The sequence below is a fragment of the Phocoena sinus genome, chromosome 4 (assembly GCF_008692025.1).
Source record: "Phocoena sinus isolate mPhoSin1 chromosome 4, mPhoSin1.pri, whole genome shotgun sequence".
Classification (NCBI taxonomy): Eukaryota; Metazoa; Chordata; class Mammalia; order Artiodactyla; family Phocoenidae; genus Phocoena; species Phocoena sinus.
This window is the reverse complement of record NC_045766.1, coordinates 76,063,933-76,084,219: the sequence shown is the minus strand read 5'-3', so window position 1 is coordinate 76,084,219 and position 20,287 is coordinate 76,063,933. Positions and strand designations below refer to the sequence as shown.

Sequence of the window (20,287 nt, the reverse complement as noted above, 5' to 3'; positions counted from 1 at the left end):
GGAAGCCCTCCATAAAGGGTTCTTAACCAGGCCGGCCGCAGACCGTGAGTTTAAGCCCCCAGCATCATTGTATTTCTGGCAGAGCTGAAGTTCTCTGCTGTGTGAGGGTGAACACTGGCTCAGAGGCTTTGGTGGCTGGCTGAAAAGTGGTTTGTTTACTCTGAGAGTGGCTGTTGGTTAGATGACCTGAGGGACTCGCTGGGCTTTCTAGGAAGGAAGCTGTGGATAAGCCTTGAAACTTGGTGCTCTTGTGGTTTTTGCTGTAGACACTTTGCTGTCGCTTGGCCCAGCTCTACCCTGCCGTGCTACCCAGGCAGGTGGGCACTGGGCCTGCCCTCCCTTCCCCTTTCCTGCTCCCCTGTCCAGAAGTGCAGGTGCCGGCCAGCCTCAGGAGAGCTGCTCTTCGGGTCAGAGTCCTGAGGCACTGGGCAAGGGTAATTGTTTTTCTGACTGACCAGGTTATTTGAGGATTTAAAACAGCAGTGTCCAACAGATTCTTTTATTTTTTTCCTTTAACCATGTGCACTGTGCTATGGACCTTTTAGTCTAAAGTGCGTTAGCTCCCTGGGAGCAATGGAATAACGTTATAATAAGGTGGAATGAGCTTTTTGGTGAGCTCTCAAGGTCGCCGCATGAGGGCAGGGGGTCCTCAGGCATCATGCACTGCCCTGCTGGGGCAGAATAAGGGAGAAATCATTCTTGGACAGCTCCTCCTGATGGTTTTACCCTGGAGAGAAGGGTAAAGTTGCATCCAATGGCAGATTATATTTAGAAACACTAAAATATGGCCACATTTCCATCTCCTACTCTGCTGAGATGGAAATTTGTATTATATATTACGGTAACTGATCCTATTAGAGTGCTTTATGATTTATAAAGCATTTTCGATAAGTTACCCCATTTCATCCTCACAGCTGTCCCATGAGGGAGGTATCATTTTCTCCACATCAGATGCGAAGCACTAAGCGTCTGAAAGATTGAGTGATGTTGCCCAGGCATCTTAGCTATTGAGTGGTAGAGCTCAGACTCAATGCGAGACTTCTGGCTACAAAGAGGCAGTGGCATGAGAGGGCCTGGGGTCAAATAGAGAGACTGGGGTTCAGATGCTGGACCTGCTTCTTATTAGCTGTGTGACTTTCGTCAGATTATTTAACTGATCTATAAGATCAAGCATATAGGATAATCTGTGGTTGCCTCTTCTTATTGACCACGTTCCTCTGTCCTCTGTCCTTGTTCCATTCTGGGCTGGTTGCTCCATGGGGCCAGGATGTTTGTTCTGGGACTTCTCTTCACCATCAACATGGTACTTCTTGCCTCTCTCCTCTGTTCGATCCTTTGTTTCCTAGGTTCCATGTCTTTCTCATTTTTTATTTATTTCTTGTTTTGGTAGAGCATGAGTTGCAATTGCTTCCTGAGAATGGGAGATTTGGTGGTAAATTTTTCACATCTGAGACCTTAAGTCTGTCTGAGTCAATCTCTACTCACAATTGACAGGTAGTTTGGCTGGTTATAGAATTCCAGTTGGAAATCATGTTACTTGGGGAATTGTGGAGGCAGTGCTTCATTGTCTTTTGGTGTGCTGATGAAATGTCCTATGCCAGTTCTGACCCCGATCTTTTGCGTGTGGTGGTTTTCTTGTTTTGTTTTTTTTCCCTTTGGAACTTTCAGAATCTCCTCTTTGTCAGCAGTGTTCTGAAAATTTTCAGTGATGTACTTGGTGAGAGTCTTTTTTTTATTGGTGATGTTGGGCCCTCTCACCTGGAACTCAACATCCTTCAGTTCTGGGATATTTTCTTGAATTATTTCCTTGATAATTTCTTTTCCTGTTTTCTTCTTTTTTTTCTTTAGTTCCTTTAATTTGGCTCTTGCACTTAGTGAATACCTATTATTTGTCTTATCTTGTTCTTCTGCTTTTTATTTCTTGATCTTTTTGTTTTTTAGGAGTTTTTTCAGTTCTACCTTCAGCCCTATTGAAATTTTTTATTTCTGCAAGGATTTTACTTTCTAAGAGGTTTTCATCATTCTCTTTGACTATTCCTTTTTCATAGCATTCTATTCTTGTCTTATGGATGCACCATTTTATTTCTCTGAGGATAATAATTTTAGTTGTTTTCTTCTGTTCTTTTTAAGTTTCATCTTTCCATTGTTTTGTTCTCATCTCTGTCTTTGTGTTGAGGGCTTCCCTCAGACGTCTGGTGAATCTTGGTTATCTGTGTGTAATGAAGATCAAGACATGGGCTGTGGGTTGCAGACTCTTGAGTGTGGTGAGGGGGTGGAGGGCACTTGTTTACTGGGAGGGCCTCACAGTGGGTATTTGAATGGGAAGTCAGCTGTTTCATTGGAAGAGTCTCCAAATCACTGTCTTTTGGTTGTTTTTCTTATGCTCCTCAGTTAACCTAGAGAAAAATTCTCTAACCTGCTTGGGGGGGATCAGATTGGCAACATTCTGGAAAAGGGAAGGGAGATGCTGGGGGGTAGGGGCTTAGGGGAGATGGGTGATCTCTAGGTTCAATTTGTCCATACTCCCTCCCACCTTTGCCTGGTGTCTCCTGGCAGAGCTTTTCTTATTCAGTCTTTGTAGATGGTAACCCCTGTGTTTTCTGCCGGCTAGGCAGGGGGCTGTGTGGATTGGGTGAGGGGATCTGCTGTGTGACAGCTCTTTGTTCAAACATTTAACAACCTCCCCTTCCCTGCCGCTGCTTTTCAGCCCACCTCTCTTCATGCCTGCGGAGGTGCCTGGTACTTCTAGGGCCCAAGGTTTTTTAGGGTTTTCTCTGGGAGAATTGGCTTGTTTCTTGTTGGCTGATCTCCTGAGATCATTGGCTCAGTGGGGAAAGTGGAAAACCCCTCACCCATCCATTCCCACCCTAAACGGGATCACATTAAGAGGTGATCATACTTCTCTGTGGACTTGGGGCTTTGGTGCTGCTAGGTGGGATGGAGTTTTCACATTGCTCCAGTGTGTGGTGTTTGGGTGCAGTGTAGGGTACAGACATTGACCTCCCAGAGAGGTCTTGATTGAAAGGATGGCAAGAATGTCCATGCAGCATGCTTATGTACCTGTGCAGTCCATACGGCTTCATAAAAAAGATGAAGGGTGAGCTGGCGACTGGAAGTGGTCCGGAAGAGTCCCTGTGGGAGGGGGGGCGATTTGGAGAGGGGATGAGGCGAAAGGCAGGTGTAGAGTTGAGAGAAGGAGGGGTGAGCCTTATCCCTCCCAAGGCAACTGTGCCTAGAGGCAGCACATCTGGGGCACCCCTTCTTGCGCAGCCTCAGCCGGGACCTGAGACTCATGGTCCTTGGCTCCTTGATCCCCAGGTGGTCCTGCCGACGTGGCTGTCCTCTACAAAGTTCTCCTCACTCATCGAGAGAATCTCTGACCCCAAGGACTTGAAAAAACTTCTCAGGACCCGGAATAACGTACTGGTGCTTTACTCCAAATCTGGTGAGTGCCCCTCCTGGCCTTGGGGCCATCGTCAGGGATGCGGCGGGATGGAAAGGAAGGAACGGGGACAGAAGTGGGAGGCAGAGACCCCGGGACTAAAAACCTCTCAGGGAAGGTCCGTCAGAAGATGCAGGGGTGTCAGTTCTGCTGCTTTTGGATCCCTAAGAGGGCGTTTCAGTTCCCTTTTACCAGTGTTTCTTAGGAAAAGCCCTCTGGAGTCCCTCAGTACCTCAGGAGGGAGAGGATGTGTGTGTGAAGGAGGACAGAGGACAGTGACCACCTGGCATGGACGCTCTGGCTCTCTGGACAGCACGGCCGGCCCTGCCAGGGCGTGCTTCCCCAGAGCTGTTGATTAATTGACTGGGCCAACCTGTCGCCAGCTGAATTGGTCCCAGGCTTGGGGGAACGCACCCAGGCTGGCAGCCCTGGCCCTGCCTGGCCCCAGTCTGTCCCGCTCTGGGGTCAGAACAAGAGACTGAGTTTGGAGTGGGCTTCACGCTCAGGACAGGGTGGCTTCAGTGGGGGTAGGACTAGTGGTTTGCCTCTTCTGACCTTGAAGCTGGCGAGGGCATCACGGATGGAGAGAGGTTTGCTCAGCTCTTGGCCGCGACTTTGAACGTCTGACTGTTGATGCTGTTCCAGTAGAGTTAAGTGTTTTCGCTGCTCCTAAGGATACCAAGTATTCTGTGCCCTGAAGGAGCAGTAGCCAGTGGCTGGGCTGGTTCCGGGCACAGCTCTCCCTGGCAGCTCATCCTCGACTCCCATTGGCATGGGGGACCGATGGATGTTTTGGATGTGTGTCCCTCCTGAAGCCTGCATCCTCCAAGCACCCGGGCACGTGCTTGCCCTTCCCAGGGCCTGGCACACACTCCCCGGGGTTGTTGTTGGGAGCCCAGCGTGTGACTAGCATTCCTTTCCTGTCGAGAATAGGGGGAAACCGAGGCAAGGGGAAAGCAGAGTTGCTCCTGAGGCCTGGGGTCTAGGGCCCTGGACAAGCGTGGCTCAGCCCCCTTGGCTGCTTCCGGAGCTGGGGGGGTCGTCAGTGCCCTCCAGGGACTCGCTCAGGTCCTTTCCTGGGTGGGTCCTCTCACATAAGCTCATCTTCTTAGAAGGACTCTGACAGGAACTTGTGTGACACGCTCTCACTTGCTGCTTTGCTGTGAGGTTGCGGGTAATGTCCAGTTGAGGGAGGAATTAGAGTTCAGGGAGAACAGCTGCCTGATCTGAGGTCCACCAGCCGGTGGGCGGTAGAGCTGGTCCCGCTGCTGCCTCCGTCTCGCTTCCTCTGCTGGAGCGCGCGGAGAGATGTTCTGAGTCTGCAGCGACAGGAGGCTCGCCACCAGGAAAGGATTCAGAAAGAAGAGAGTGGGAAGGCGAGGTGTCCAGACCAGGGCTTGCAGGGGCCGGAGGCAGGGCTGGGAGCACTCTTGTTTTCTCTCCGGCCGTCGCCCAGCCTCTGTCTCTGCCTCTTGGTAGTGGAACTCTCAGTGCTGCCCGTGTGCCCGGCTCCTGCCTGCTTTGGACCGCTGGTCGCGGGCCGGGTGATTTTGCCTCCTTGCCTCTTGCCCAGCCCTGCTCCTGAGACTTGGGGACCTCCAGGGGCTTTGGGAGCAGCGCTGGGAACTGGCTTCTCTCCCCCCCGCCACCCCTTCCAGCCAGTGCCTCCCCTTCCACGGCTGAAAGGCAGTGTTGGGAGGGCCTTCACATGGCTCTACATTCCCTCCCCTGCCTCCCAGAGCCCAGCTGGAAGGGTGGGGGGCGGCCTTTCCCACCTCGGCTACGCCCCCTCCTCCTGTGGGCCTAGGGGGGTTCCTGGGAGGGCCTCCTGCAGGTGGCTCCGTGCACGGCTCTTGCGGGATGCTTTCCGTTCGCTGCGTGAAAGGCTCAGCATGCTTTGTGTTCACAGACAGCTTCCGTTAGCCGCACTAGAAGAGGAGATCTGAGGAGACAGCTAGTTCGCATATCACTTCTGCTTGGCTGTGGAGTGTGTCCTGTGGTTTCTGCTGGGGGAAGGCGGCAGGCAGCCTGCGCTCTCCTTAGTGTCTGCGTGGAGGCCTTTGCCAGGGAGCTCACAGGGGTGACGGGGCAAGGTGACAGCCTGGCCACAGCCGCCCAGCAGTGGACCGCTGCAGGCTGGCAGCGTGGAAATCCTGGCCACAGAGGCCCCGTTTCTAAGCACCCGCCCTCCTAGTTTCCAGGGGCTTTGCCCAAAGCCTCTTCCTTTCTCATGTTCATCCGCCCGGCCCCGAGGCGCAGTCCACGGTCCTGCGGTTGTCCCCCAAGGTACTGCCAGTGCTGGGAAAGAGGGCCGTGAAAGTGACTCAGGTACATTTAGTATCAGTCCATCAGAGACTAGTGTCACACGTAAACCTCATTAAATCACCACGTTGTACCGAGTCCCTAGGTGAGTGTGTGACGCACAAGTGAAGGAAGGGTCTGGTCCCTCCCTTGTCAGCTCCCAGGTTGGGCACCAGGGCAGACCAGTGTGGAATCAGCAGACTCGGTCCCCCTTAGTTATAGAATTGTAATTGTTCGGTTATAGAATTTTCAAAATGTGTCCCAGAATGGTAATGAGTCAGAGATTCTACTGGAAGTTGAGGATCCGGCCGAGAGATTCTGGGAAGAGTGAGGCGTGAGGTGTGGCTTGAAGGCGGGTTAGGGTTAGGGTTAGGGTTAGGGTTAGGGTTCTGCGTCTGTGAGGATGGCGGGAGCAGAGCTTTCTGAGAAGAGCTGGGCTGTTCTTACAGAACCGTTGCCACAGGGACGGCGTTCTAACTGGTGCTCAGGACCTCACCTCTAGGACTGGTCTCTGTCCTTCCCTGCCCCTGAGGGAAGATGGCAGGGGAGGCCGTGGTGCACTTGGGCACAGATGTTTTTTTTGTTTTTTCACAGAGGCTGCAGCTGAAAGTCATCTCAGGTTATTGTCTACTGTGGCCCAGGCAGTGAAAGGACAAGGCACCATCTGCTGGGTGGACTGTGGGTATGTCCTGGGGATGTGGGGTATGGTGGCTGGAGGGCCGGGCGTGGGCTCTGGTGGGTGGGGTGGGAATTGTTCCTGATTGATACTCTGGGAGAGGGGATGTGATGGAGAGATGGCTGCAGAAGGACCGCCCCCCTTCCCCGGCCCAGCAATGCTGCAGGACCGCCGTGGGCTGGAGGAGGAGCAGGTGTGGCTCCCGCTCCTGTCTTTCCGGCCCCACCCCTCTTCTTCCCTCTTCCGTAGTGCTTTTACTTTTTTCTGTTGTCATGTGTCACTTGATTTTGCCTTCTCAGTGGGTGGCAGAGGGGGCCTTGGTGCCCAAAGAGGCAAGATGATTTCCAGGGCCACTCGGGGGGCTTGCTTATTGGGTGGGGGGGTCTGCAGCAAGAACTGTGGGCTTTGCCTGTAGCCCGGGCCCTTAATAGAGGTCTCCAGTGCCCACGGTGCAAAAGCGGTGGAGCCAGCTGACGACCTGTCTGTTGCCTTGGCTCCAAGGTGGCTCCATTAGATGTGTCAGTCCTGAACAGGTGGCTCAGTCCTTCCGGCTCTCTCCTCTGGCCTGCGTCCCTACCCCCACGCGTCCTGATGATGATGCTGTGAGCTACTTCTCCTCCTGCCTCGCCTGCCCCTCCCGGAGACTTCCTTGTCGGTGTTGCGGTGGCAGAATCGAGCGCCGGCCCGTGGGAGGGAGAGCTGCTCCTGAGTGTGGCGAAGGGGGCTCTTGCTCGAATTCTTCTGATGCTTTTGAGTTTGGGAGTTTTGAGTCCACGGTGTGCTCAGCTTCCCTTTCCTTTCAGTCATTAGGAGTAATTGCCACATCTCCCTGTGTTCAGTGCTTTTGCTGCTGGGATTTCCATACACACACCTTTTGTCACATAATTAACTCCCAGTTGGGCATAGATCGGCAAAAACAGAGCAAAGACACACAGACCGTGAAACATATGGAAAAGGTCGGGAAGAATAGGTTTATTCTTTGCACGTTTGTTGAGCACTGGCTGCACGCAAGGCACTGCGCTGCACTTGGTGGATGCCAGCATTTACATGTCCTTTTGACAAGGACAGGAGGTGTTTCCAGAGCCGCTGAGTGCAGCCACTCCTCACCTGGACTTGGGGTTTATCGGGAGTGTGGGCTTGGGAAGAGGAGAGGAGAGGAGCATAGGCGGTATGTCAGTCTTGTTAGTACGGGGATGAGGTGGGCTCTCCTGGGAAAAGAGGCAGTTCTTTTCCTGCATGGCCCATAAAGATCTTTGTAACCTTTACTGTCTCTGTCTTTGCCCGAGTCACAAGCCCTGCTACTACCCTGTGGGGTTCAGTGAGCTTTTATGGGCTCCACTCCAGTGCAATCTTCTTCGTCTTTATTCTGAGTTCTAAGTGGCTATTTTGCAAATGAACTTCTGGGACACAACAGTTTTATAAGTTGATAGCCTCAAGCTGGTCCTGCCCATCGTTGGAGAGAATTGAAGGAGATTCATATTTTGACAAAGCACTGAATGAGACCAGGAGAAGTCTTAGCCAGTCGGTGTTTGCTGTAGGGTGTGTGAGTGTGTGTGTGTGTGTGTGTGTGTGTGTGTTTGTGTTTGTGTATGTGCGCGCATGTACACACACACGTGCCTGTCTGGCCTCACGCCTCCCAGTTGATTCAAACACCAGCGAAATGGAACAGACGGCTCACTAGACAGTTAGCGAGATTGTAGCTGTTGGTTACTTCTAGTTCATAGTTGGTCTGGAAGTGTGCTTATTTTCCAGGTGTGTCTCTGTCTCCCATATTTTACCAGGCGTGATCTGTGTGACTGGCAAAGTACTAAAGCCTATTAGAGGGGACAGGGTGCTTGGGAATCTCCATACCCGAAGATGACATCAGTCCTGCCAAGCTGACAGAGCCTCATCACAGGGAGTTCTCATCAGGCTTGTAGGTGGCAGAAGTGGGCGGAAGAGCTTCGTTTAGCTGCGCCATCCATCTGGGTCCATTCAGCAGACGTTCCCGAGCACTTACTCTGTGCTTTGAGGGACACACATGGCTAACAGTGTCCTCGAGGAGCGCTGTGTGCAAGGAGGAGAGGAAGCAGACACCCGGCCAGGTGATTAGTCACTTCGTTCTGCCTGGAACGAAGGTTGGAAAGGTTGAGGAAAACTTCACAGAGGAGGTCGAATTCAAATCTGGGGCAAAGACCTCCGAGTAGCAGGTCTTTAAAGTGCCCTGGCTTTCCCTGCAGGCAGCTCCCTGTGGTGTGGGCCCCTCGGGTCATCTGGCCCTGGACAGGCAGGACTTTATGGGGCCGGGGTTAGTGTGTGAACACAGACCAAGAATAGAATTCAGGACTCATTTGGAGACATGCTGTCTGGAATCAATAAAAGTGCAAGTGGGAGAAATAATCCTGTGACTTTTGATGTTCTAAAATGAAAATCTGGGGACCTTGGAGCTTAAAAGAGGCAAAACCTTAAGACAGAAGGATTGACTGTGCGCATAATTGCTACTCCATTTATGCCTCCAAGAGGAAGTATAAACCGCAATATTAAATAGCTTTCAAAACTTTAGATGGGTAGGTGGATTATGGAGCTATAATGGATGATGTTGGAAGCAGGAATACCTCGGTTCGAGTTTGAAGTCAGAGGCAGGATACAGCTACATCTTCCCAGAACAGTCAAAGGGATAGAACTCAGAGCTCTGGTCTGTGCAGGCCACCCTGGGTGGCAGTTCACGGATCACCGTTACACAGAGAGATCCCCAAGGACATGAGCTGGTTCTGCCCGTCTGCTCAGCCACTCCTGCTCTGAGACTTCTGAATGTGCCCCGTTAATTAAGGGAACCCACCGTGTGCACTCCGGGCCCTGTGATGACAGCCCTCAGCTGTTGTCCTAAACGCACTCAGTCTGTGTTTGTGAGTCTGAATGAGACGCCCTGGGATGGGCAGAAGCGCTCCGGTGGGTGCTCTCTGCGGGAGAGCGGGCAGGGGAACAGCAGGTGGGCAGCCAGAGCACAGCTGCCCTCGAGTAGGCCCTGCTGTGTGTGGTTCCCCACCTCTGCTTCCTGCCCTGCCAGGGAAGGGTCGGAGCTGGGAATGGGGATTCCAGGGCTTGGGGTGGGCGATGGCCCCTCTGCTTTCCCCCCTTAAAAGGCAGGTGAGGGGGGCAGAGGGCATCCTAGGGGGAGAGAAGACAGTGCTCCGGGGTGAGGCGTCTGTAGAGGTGTGTGCAGTAAACACAGGCCCCGGTTGAGGGGTCAGCTCCACTACTTACTAGCCCCGTGACCCTGGACAGGTCGGTTACCCTGAGTCTGTTTCCTCATCTGTGAAATGGAACAATAATACATATTCTGCCTTCTTACCGGGTCTGTGTTGAAGATCTTCGTAGAATCGAATTTAATGTGAGATCCCATTCTACTCTCGTTGTTTTTCATCTGGGCCAGATTGTCAGGACATTCCAAGAAGCTGGAGGGAGGGAAACGGTGTGTTTGTCTTCAAGAGCTTTTCCTTGAGTGAGGACCCCTTGGCCATTGTGAGGATGCTCCTCACAACTTTCGGGTGTGAGAGTCAGCCCCAGCGGACAGGGGGTTTTGCTTTGGCCCTTAAGAACTGTGCGGTGCTGTGGAACTTGTAGGACTGCAGGTCAGGAGGCCTGGCTCTGAGTCTAGGCTCTGACAGCAAATAGCTGTGGGACCTTTGGCAAGTCACTGCCCCTCTCTGGGCTTCAGTTTGCTCTTGTGTGAAATATGGAGTTGAATCTTCCAAGTTGCTCCCATCCCTGCATAGACTGGTTCAGAGCGTTCCAGAAGCTGCCAGGCTCGTACGTGTGTACACGTACGTGCTCACGTGTATGCATGTGTGTACAGACCCATGTATTCATGGAAATGTGTGGGAGGGTGTGTCTTCTAGGCTTCGTGTCTCTCCCCACCCTGGGTGTCTGCCTCGTACGTCTCTCCGGTCCCTCCCTCACAGCATCTCTCCTCTCTCCCGCTTTGTTCCCTCTCCCTTGATAGTTTCTGTTGCTCCTTCCCTTCTGGGGTCCCTGCCTTCCCCATTCTTTTGGTCTTTTTCCTCCTCTCTTCTGTGTGTGGATATTTCTTCTCTTTTTCTTGCTTTTCTGGTGCTTTCCTCCCCGCTCCTGCCTGCGTGCCGGCAGGCACACATACCCCTCTCCGTTGGGCCCCGGGCCCCCGTAACCTGTTGCTCTGAAGTGTCCGTAGGGTTTCTGGCTTCTGTCCAGGGATTTGTCAGCTCTCCCTTCCCCTCACTCCACCTCCTGGCTCAGATCTTAGCAGCCATGCTCGGGTTGGCTGGTGGTAGTTGTCCAGCTCTTAAGTGGGTTGAGTGTGAGGGAGTTGGTATTCCCCACGTGCCCTGCAGCCTGGCATCGGGGCTCGGCCTTGGCACGGAGGGCTGCTTTCTGGGCGGCGGAGCTGGAGCCAGCAGGCGGGAGCCGTGCCCGGGGTGCTAATTCCTGGGGCTGGTTCTCACGGGGCTGAGGCTGCCCGATGGGCGCCTGCTGCCTTCCTTTCCTGAGGGTTTAAGGTCATTACCTTACTACCCGCTCTCATTCTCCCATCTGCTTTCTTTCCCCTGGAGCAGTGCTGGCTTCCCAGATCCAAGACGTGGGGCCTGCCAGGGCAGGCATAACATATTTTGAAGCCCATGTTTTCTTCCAAAAATTATTCGAACTTAGCATTTGCTCCTTTACATGTGAGCATGTTGAAATTACCATGGGATAAAGCAGGCTTCCAGAAGAGGCGCCATGTTTTGTGTCGTGGCTTCAGACACCTTGTGGCACACTGCTGTATCCTGGTGGGGGCGACGTGTCCCCCCTAGAACTGCTGGGCTGGGGAGGCAGGTGGAGGATGAGAAGGCACGCTCTTCTTTCTCGTATTCCCATCACGTTCATGAACTCTGCTACGTGATTCATGTGCCTTCTTGAGGTTGGCATCAAGGAGGACAGCCAGACTCCTGTTGTGGGAGTCCCTTCGTCATCAGGGCTAGTGACCAGCCACCCAGGTCCGGGCAAGTTGAAGGCCCAGCTGTTCTAGGCTGTTCTCTGTCTCCTGCCTTTGCCCTCCGGCTACCTCTTTCCACATTGTCCTCTGCATGGGGCACCTTGCAGGCATGCTGACGGTGTTGTTTTGCTCACTCGCTCCTTATCTTGCATTTTCTTCATGTCTCTGAAGTGGGGGCACGTCCCACCTCTCCTCTGCTACCCACCCTCTGGGGTCACAGGTCCATCCACTCAGAATCCCATGTTAGACCCAAGCAGATGGAAGAAAGGGATTTACCCCTTCTTTGATGGGGAAAGGGACCCCAGGAAGGCTGAGTTGGCCAAGGCACACAGTGTCCAAGACAGGCTGGGGGCCTCGCCTCTGGTCCTCAGTGTAGTGGTCCTCACCCGCTGCCGGAGGCGACCCAGTCTCCACCATCTGTCCTGGCTTCTGGCTCCTGGTCCATCCGTCAGGATACAGGCAGCCTGCCTTGATGCTTTAGTAATACTTGACCCTGTAGGGGAATAGAAAGCTCCATCCAGCTCATATGGACAACTCCTGCATTTTGCAGCTCGGGAAACCAAGGGCCCTGCCAGAGGTCACAGGCTGGCTAGCGGCAGAGCCAGATCTAGAAGCCATCAGCCACTCCAATTGACAGTGGCTCCGGGGAGGGTCTGATACTTAGGCTGCGACTTCTCAAAGTCGAGTACCTCCCCTTCCCGAGCCTCCAGCACCTTATTTCTTCTCTTTCTTCCTACTCTTACCCCCCACCTTTCATCCCTGGGTCTGACTCCCAGGAGTGTGAGCTACCAGGCTCTTGAATGATCGCCACTGCACGAGTACATCTGGTAAACACAACAGCACGTACCTGCAGCCACTCTGCACTGCTGGCCAGCAACCCACATCAAAGTCAAACGAAAACGCCCGTGTGTATGTGTCTGTCTGGGCCAGGGATGGGGAGGGAAGTGTGAAAAGGCCTCGGTGACCTTTCACATTCTCTGTAGAGGAGAGCCCAGAGAGGTGGGGGAGGAGGGGATGTAGCAGGTCATGGGTGAGTAAACGGGCAGAGGGTGTTGAGGCTCCAGCCTCCCCAGCAGAAAAGGCTGGTTCCTGCAGGACAGTCAGGGGTGGCAGACGAGGGCCTCTGCATGGCCAGTCCACTCTCTGTGGTTGTCCCCTCCCTCTCCATCCCCGGCAGAACAGCTCATTTTCCTGCTCACTGCCTTTGTCCTTTCCCCCCAGAGCCTTGGTCACTGGCTAGAGAAGGGCGGCAGCACAATTAATTGTGCATAAACTATCAACCCAGATCCTTTTAAGTCCCTGAGCTTGGGTAATTTCTCCCCTTCCTGAACTCTTATGACTTTTATTGTCCTGTGCAATTAGTTCTCTCTCTCTCTCTCTCTCTCTCTCTCTCTCTCTCTCTGACAGAATCATAGGAGGGAGGGGAGCCAATCTGAGAGCGCACTGGCAGGATTCCTGGAGCTCAGTAGGCAGAGCCCAGAGAGCCAGCAGTGAGTGCCTCATCCCAGCGCAACAGCCGGCATCATTCACTCACTCACTCACTCAGGCTATTTATAGAGCGCCTGCTATGTGCCAGCAGCTGTTGTAACCCTGGGGAACCAGCTGTGAACAAAATAGAGCCCTCGGCTTGGTGGAGCAAACCTCTCTGATGGGGGGTGACAGTGGACATGCTGGTCAGGTGTGGAGACAGCGGGGAAGGGCATGTGACAGTGCTGGATGAGGGGGGCTGAGGCTCTGGGGTCTGTGCCAGAGATGCTCGGAGAGGACGGGAGGCTGGCTCCCCACCTACCCCTCTGAGAATGTGTGCGTGTGCGTGCATGCGCGCGTGTGTGTGTGTGTGCGTGTGTGTGTGTGTGTGTGTGTAGGGGGCAGGGAGGAGGAGAGAATCCTCGGGGAGTGTCCTATAACTTAAGGGGGGAGAGGGTTGCACAGAGTCTGCCACAAGGAATCCTGTGGCAGTGACAGAGCTGTGGTCACTGGACAGCCGTGGGGGCCGTAGGCTGCGGGCTGGGCTGGATGTGCTCTCGGGGAACCTTCGTGCCCCTCCAGCTTTACCCAGTGTCTTTGGAATGTTGCTTCTAAGCCTGGCCTGGGCTCACCGGGATAGCGACACTTTTCCATGGAGTGGGTTCCCACACAGCCGGCAGGGATTGGGGTTGCAATGATGGGCCCCATCACTTCTCTCTCTGCTTTGTAAAGTCATAGGCAGAGGCTGCCAGCCAGGCTCAACGGAGGAGAGAGCTGACATGGGGCTGCCTTGCAGTCTGGGTGCCCCTGCTGGATGCCAGCATGGGGCGAGGGGAGCCGTGGGCACCTGGACCTGGTTCCTGCTGCAGCCACTATTTGATGTCACATTTGGGTGGACGGTGGGTGGTCACAGAAACAGTTGCACGCAACAGAACAAAGCCGGACAGGGAAAGTGCCAAGGGAACAGTTATAAACATCTAAGTCGAGCCCTCCTGTCTCCCCTGGGGCAGGGGAACGGCGCCTCAGACGCAGTTGTCACACACAGACCCTCTGCCTGTCAGGGTGGCTTCTCCACAGAGTGCCCTCAGGACAGGGCAGACCGAACTGTAGTCGCCACCGTCAGTGGAGGTGAGCCCAGCAACCCCACAGGGCTCTAGGGTAAGAGTTCAGCCACTGGCTGCGTGGGCTGCCCTTATAGGGCCTCCTGATGCACGCTCTCAGCCCTTCTGGGTCCCCTCCGCAGCCCAGCTTATCCCTTGTCTCTGGACTCCCTATCTCAGAAGGCCCTTTCCAGCCTGAGGGAGAGGCCACAGCCTTTCCTTTCTAAGTTCTTCGTGTGTTTCTTTAGTCCCCTGTTTGCTGGGGGTGCCGATGGGGGGTGCTGGAAGCTGCAGCGGCTGCAGTGATGGCCACCACAGGTAGGACTAGGCAGGAAGGGAAGGCTCTGGGCCTGGGCTGGGCTGGGGGGCCCCTGGGAGTGCCTGACACTCTCCCTCTCTGACCCACACACCTGTCCCGCAAGACATTCTTCTTGAACTGCAAATTGCACGTTTACACTTAAAATGAGGTCCCATAATTTTGCTTGTCCGTCGATGAGTGTGGCTTTTAGAATTGAGCTGAATGGTGTAATTAGTCCATCTGCTGTGGGGCTGGTGCTCAGCTGTGTGAAGCTGGTGGCCGTCGAAGGTGCTGAGGTAGGTAAACAGGTGGGAGCGGACAGGACTTCCCTCAGGTGGCTGTCATCCCTGGCAGAACAAGTTTTCTCATGTGGTGTAGACACCGGGGACCAGTGGGGGTGGGTGTGGGCGGAGGTGCCCTCGCTGAGTCCATTGAGATGTGGGGAAGGGTCCTGCAGTGAGGAGCACGGCCCTGCGGGCACGGTAGCTGGCTGCCTTTGGCTGGCTGGCTGTCGGGCAGACCTGGCTGAATGTGGTGAGGTGGTGGGGAGGCCGTGAGAACAGGTGAGGTCTCTGGGGGCGCCGGCGTAGGGCACACAGGAAGCCGAACCTCGTGGTGGGGCCAGAGATGTCGGGGAGAGGAGGAAGAGCAGAGCAGGGCAGGGGCAGGTGTCAGAATCACCTGGGAGGCTCCTTAAAACACAGTCGCTCGAGGACCCGCCGGGAGTTTGGACTGAGCAGGTGTGGCATGGGGCTGAGAATTTGCACTTCTGACAGGTTCCTGGGTGGTGGTGATGCTGCTGGTCTAGGGACCACATCTTGAGATCCCTGGTCTAACGGAAAGGGAGCCAAGATTAGAGGAGGTCGTGCATAGCTCGCGGTAGACGGTGAATGGCGCCCGGCAGACTCTTCTCATGAGAAGAGTTGCAGGAGTGTGATATTGTAGACGCTGGCACTTCACCAAACCTTTCCCCTTTGTCATTTCGGCTTTTGTCAATACCTGGTCAGATTTCATAACTCCTTCAACATCGCAGAACATTTCCCTCCTACTCTGGTTTGATGGTATATAGCAGGTGGCATATGGCACACATCAGAGGTGTAAAAACAAAAACTTGCTGGGGCTGCAGGTAGAGCTTCTGAAGTCATGATCTGCGGGAGGGTCAGGGAATCAGTATGCTTAAAAACTTCCCCAGGTGATTCTAATGAGCAGCCAGGACTGGGGACCACTGTCCTGAGCTTATTTTCCTTCTTAGAATGGACCATCTGCCTTCTAAGCTTCTGGGGCGCTTCCTTTGTCTGGATCCATCACGTTGCCCCTTACAAGTAGTGATGTGTCCTCCCCATCTGCTTGCCCCTGTCTTTCCAAATCAGTCCAGATCCTGTTGGTTTCTCTACTTCCTCCTGTTCTCTGAGAGCCCATGCGTAGTGAGGGCCTCACTTGCTACTGAGAATTCCAAGCCAACTGCCTTACTCTTGGGCCACCAGCAAATTTTACTCCGTTAGCACCTTCGTGAGGGCTTCAGGTAACAAGTGTCTTTTTCCTGACATTTGTGTCTTTCAGTGACGCAGAGAGTAGAAAATTGTGCAAGAAGATGAAAGTTGACCTAAGCGCAAAGGACAAAAAGGTCGAATTATTCCATTACCAGTAAGTACATGTGGGCATTTCCAAGTAAATGCTGAAAGCTTTCATTGGTATTCTCAGCAAACCGCGATTTTTAGTGAGATTAATTTTATTTCAGAATGGTTCTTTTTCTGTGTTTACAATTATTTCCTAAAAAAAAAAACACTTGACCTGTGTTCAGTAACTGGATCTTATTAAGATGCTGCAGGAAACCACAGGTAAGTAAGTGTCTTCACAACCATTCCTAAAGTTAACACGTTTTTCTCCTCATTTGACAGGGATGGTGCGTTTCATACTGAATATAACCGAGCTGTGACATTTAAGGTAAATTTCCCTCCCTCATTCTCAGCAGAGGAGGAAGGGCAGAGTGTACAAATGCCTTTCCAAATGACCTGAGGGATTCTCATCTCTAGAACATAGATCAGCAGAATACCTGGAAAAGTTTGTAACTGTTAAACGAGTGGGGATAACCGACCTTGTAGACAGTTTGTGACTCTATCAGCAGTTGTCCAGTGATACGTATGACATCATGCCCTCCCCTGCAAAGGCCTGAGTCTCCCTTCGCTGTGGCTTCAGAGCCCTCCCTCACCTCTGCAGTGGTGTCCACAGGGGCCGCCCACAGGCTGGAGGGGGCCAGCTGTGCCCAGGTGAGCACAGTGTTGTAGAACCCTGGCAAAGCAGCACCTTTGGGGCTGATGCAGCTCATTGCAGATGAGATGCCCATGTCAGTGAGATCGTTCCCTGCTACAAATGCAATTCGGAAGGAGATGAAAACGCATCAGTGAAAATAAATATGGAGATCCTCTGACCTGCAGGTGCTGTCCTGTTAATCACAAAGCAGCTCCCCCAGCCCTGAGTCCTTGCACTGCCCTTGGATTCTCCTCCTTCAACATGTGCATTCCCTTCCTCAAATCAGTCTTCTTTTGCCTCTGGTCCAGGCAGCATCCGCCTGCCCTGGCTGGGGCCATGTGTTTCTTCTGTTCCAGCGTATGCTGAACCCACCCTCTCTGACTCTCCTGCTTCTCAGACTGTGTTAGACCCTGGGCTCCTCTCTCATTGTCTCTCTCTTTCCATCTGTTTCCTTCCGTTCTTTTCTGTCTGTCCATCTGTCTGTGCAGCTGTGCCCCTCTCCCTCTGCCTCTCTCCCCCCACCTCCCTGGTCATTTCTTGTTTATCCACTAACACTTGTTCTTTTTTAAGTTGCTGCAGCTTTTACTGTACACAGGCTCAGCCTGATTACTCATCATCTTAACACCCACTTAGCCACTTAGAGAAAATTCTCCCAACTAGAATTACTTAACCCCTCTTATTCTGTGTTAAGACGTCAGCTGAAGTCCTTGGAGGGAACACGTGCTCCGCAGGAGTCAGACTTCGCTGGGTGGGGTGGGGGAGGTGCTGATGGAGAGAGGGGGCGGGGGCTTTCCGTTTTGTGTTTGGAGGTTGTGTTCAGTTTATATTTAGCTGGCCCTCTGAGGAGTCTGTCCTGGGCTTGTGGAGCAGAGAGCAGCAGCTGCTCAGAACTGCAGTAGCAGGAGAGGAGCCCAGGTGGTCTGGACTTGCCTGGGTGAGGGAGGCCAAGTCCTGGCCTCTGTCTACCTCCTTACAAAGACCAGGTGTGTGGGACCCGCTTGCTCCCGTCCTTCCTGTGATTTCAGCATCAAGAAGCTGGAGAAGTGGGCTGAGCATTGTACGGGGTCAGGGCCTTGGGCAGAGAGAGGGCATCCTTGGTCCCAGGGTCCCCGAAGTGCGTGGGACCATCGAGGACTGGAGTAGAGTCCCTGGGGTTCTCCAGGGTGCGGGGCGATGGCGGAGCTCCCCGTGACTGCCTGATGGCTCCTGCTTCTTACAGGGAGCAGCCACGAACAGAGCCCTCCTTGGTCACGGATCAGTTTTCCTTTCAGGGTTTCTCCTGAGCCTTTAACTCCGGAAAGATGAAGGAGGCCCCCAGCAGGGTGGGTGCACAGGCTCAGGCTCATGGTCTGGCTGTTGTTGCTGTCACCCTGTACGGTCCTGTGGGGGCCAGGTCACAGGGACTAGGCCAGGGTCCCTAGAGTCCAGAGGCCAGATAAGTGAGAGTGTAAAGAGCGGGGAACTCAAAGAGGGGGCCTTCCTGTATAAGCGGGCTTTTGCTTGTCAGCCGACTGTCCAGCAAAATCCTTACTGTATATGAGTGGTGAGGACCAGAGGTGCCTGGAAGGCGAAATTCGGGGGGCCCTCGGGTGACCTTCTCCCAAGGCCTGTGGCCGTGGGTGTGGTTTCCCAGCCATGCAGACCAAGGTGCGGAGTGTTGGGCAATCTTCCTGGGATTCAGAGCACCCAGAATAGGACAGCTGATGGCAGTGTCCCGGGTGCCCCTCCCTGCAGACCTTTCTACCCAAGGTCTTGTTGGTTAGACTGATTTGGAGACTAAGAACCTGTGGATGGAATTATTCAACTTCAATTAAAGAAGAATAATCACCTGAAAAGCAAAAGATTGGTAGTATGAACGTTTCAATTATTACATTAAAAGAAGTGATTTTTTTTCCTTTTTCCATCCACATTCGTCTTTTTTCCTTGATGCTGTGGCAGCGGTGGGGGTGGTAGCCCTTTAACTTAGCTCGTGCTGGGATGGGACAGGAGCCTCCCAGAGCAGTAGGTCCTACCTATTTTGGGTTCCTAACCCCACTGAGAATCTCCTGAAAGCCGTGGACCTTCTCCCTAGAAACAGTGTGCATGCGTACATTGAAGGAAGTGTTTTCCTGTGAGTCTGGGGCTTCACAGACTCTTGAAGTCCACTGTGTACCCCAAATTGAGAGCACCGGCACTGGATCTTCTGGAACAGCGGGCGGGTGGGCACTTATAAGCGTCTTTCTCACATGGCTCGTGGCTGTGAGTATGGGTTTCGGGACAGCCCTGCTGCTTCCACTTTGGCTTGTATTGTCACGGTGAAGCTCTCACTAGGGACTGAGAGAAGGCGATCTGCCTTTGCCTGGTGGAAATGGCCCACTTTTCTTACCAGCAGGCATTTCACAGCTCTGTTTGGACAGAGAGCGTTACCTGAATGAAATTCTGCGAAGTCCTAACTGTCTCCCACTCTCCCACAGTGCTCTTTCCAAATAGGAATTTCCAGAAATAACAAGCCTCCCAGGTTCTCTGTGTGTGACCGGTGGGTGGGCTGCATGCACAGGCTCACTACGGGGGTGTTTCCTTTCTCACTGCAGACCTCCTCCCTTCTCCACCCCAGCACACCCAGTTCCTCATCTGCTCCCTGGAGCTTGGTCAGAGTGGGCAGAAGTAACAGAATCTTGCATCAAACTGGGGGACACTGAGGGGTCATCTGTTGACATGGATGGCCAGCCACTCCCTTCCAGGGTTGGAGGGATGGAGCCTCGGCTGGTTTCTGTTACCCGTTTCTGGCTCTCACAGGCTTTGAGCAGCATTTCCCACATGACTGTCTGAGAGGGAAGGGAATGCAGCTTCTGTCCTGGATCAGTGAACTGTGGCAAGTGGGGAGGGGAGCAGAGGGATGTGCCCCCTGTTCCCTGCTGCATGTGTGTCCTGCCTGAGGGGAGCAGAGATTTGCATGTGCTCACTTGTCCACATGACAAAGGCTAAGTAAGCCCTTTATCCTGAAGGTCTTGGTCTGTCTAGAAGGGGGTCCTTAAGGAGAGAAATCCAGCAACCAGGGGGCCACAGCGATGAGCACCCTGCCCTGGGGGCTTCCCACCTGAGCCTCACAGGATGATCAGGATTTAACACACTCCCAAACCAGTTTAGATCATGAAATACCAAGCCGGTTACAAGCAGCTGTGATTACTTGCTTATGCGATTGACAGTTTTAGTGGCTGCCTGATGTGTAAGTATCTTACTTTGCACAGGATTGAAGACCTCTATTCAAATTGATCAGGGAGACTTTCTGGAGGAGGTGAGATTTATTAGAAGCACGTGCCTTTGTTTTGAATAAGCCAACTAATTGTCTCAAATTTCCTCTCTTGTCCATGAAGAAGCATTGTAGGTGTCAGTGGACCAGAGTTAGGTGTCATGTGGCTGAAAAATCCTGGTGGGGTGCATTTTTAGGGCCCTTAGTAAGCTGTCAGTGGGTGATAGTATGGCACACCCCCAGTCGTTTGCCCATAGGGCACAATGCATCCCGTTCCAGGCACTTGGGTCTCCAGGTAGGGAACAGGGCAGGTTCCTGATTCCCCCACCTCCCTCTTTTCCTGGCTAAAACGAGTTTTCCCTTCTCTCTTTTCGTCAGTCCATAGTGGCATTTCTGAAGGATCCAAAAGGGCCCCCACTGTGGGAAGAAGATCCTGGAGCCAAAGATGTTGTCCACATTGATAATGAAAAGGTAATTTTTCCGTATCAGTTCTGATGGGCTCTGGAAGCTCCCCCCCTAACCAGGGTCTCCCAG

At 53.3% G+C, this 20,287-nt stretch overlaps 1 protein-coding gene across 1 annotated transcript in view; it reads left to right on the top strand.

The window, feature by feature from the left end:
- PDIA5 (protein disulfide isomerase family A member 5) overlaps positions 1-20,287 on the top strand; it is a 92,770-nt gene that overhangs the window by 18,500 nt on the left and 53,983 nt on the right. Inside the window, exons 2-6 of the mRNA XM_032631033.1 lie at positions 3,319-3,445; positions 6,338-6,425; positions 15,835-15,918; positions 16,173-16,218; positions 20,132-20,224. Of these exons, the coding sequence (XP_032486924.1) occupies positions 3,319-3,445; positions 6,338-6,425; positions 15,835-15,918; positions 16,173-16,218; positions 20,132-20,224 (438 nt within the window). The remainder of the gene's footprint in view (positions 1-3,318; positions 3,446-6,337; positions 6,426-15,834; positions 15,919-16,172; positions 16,219-20,131; positions 20,225-20,287) is intronic.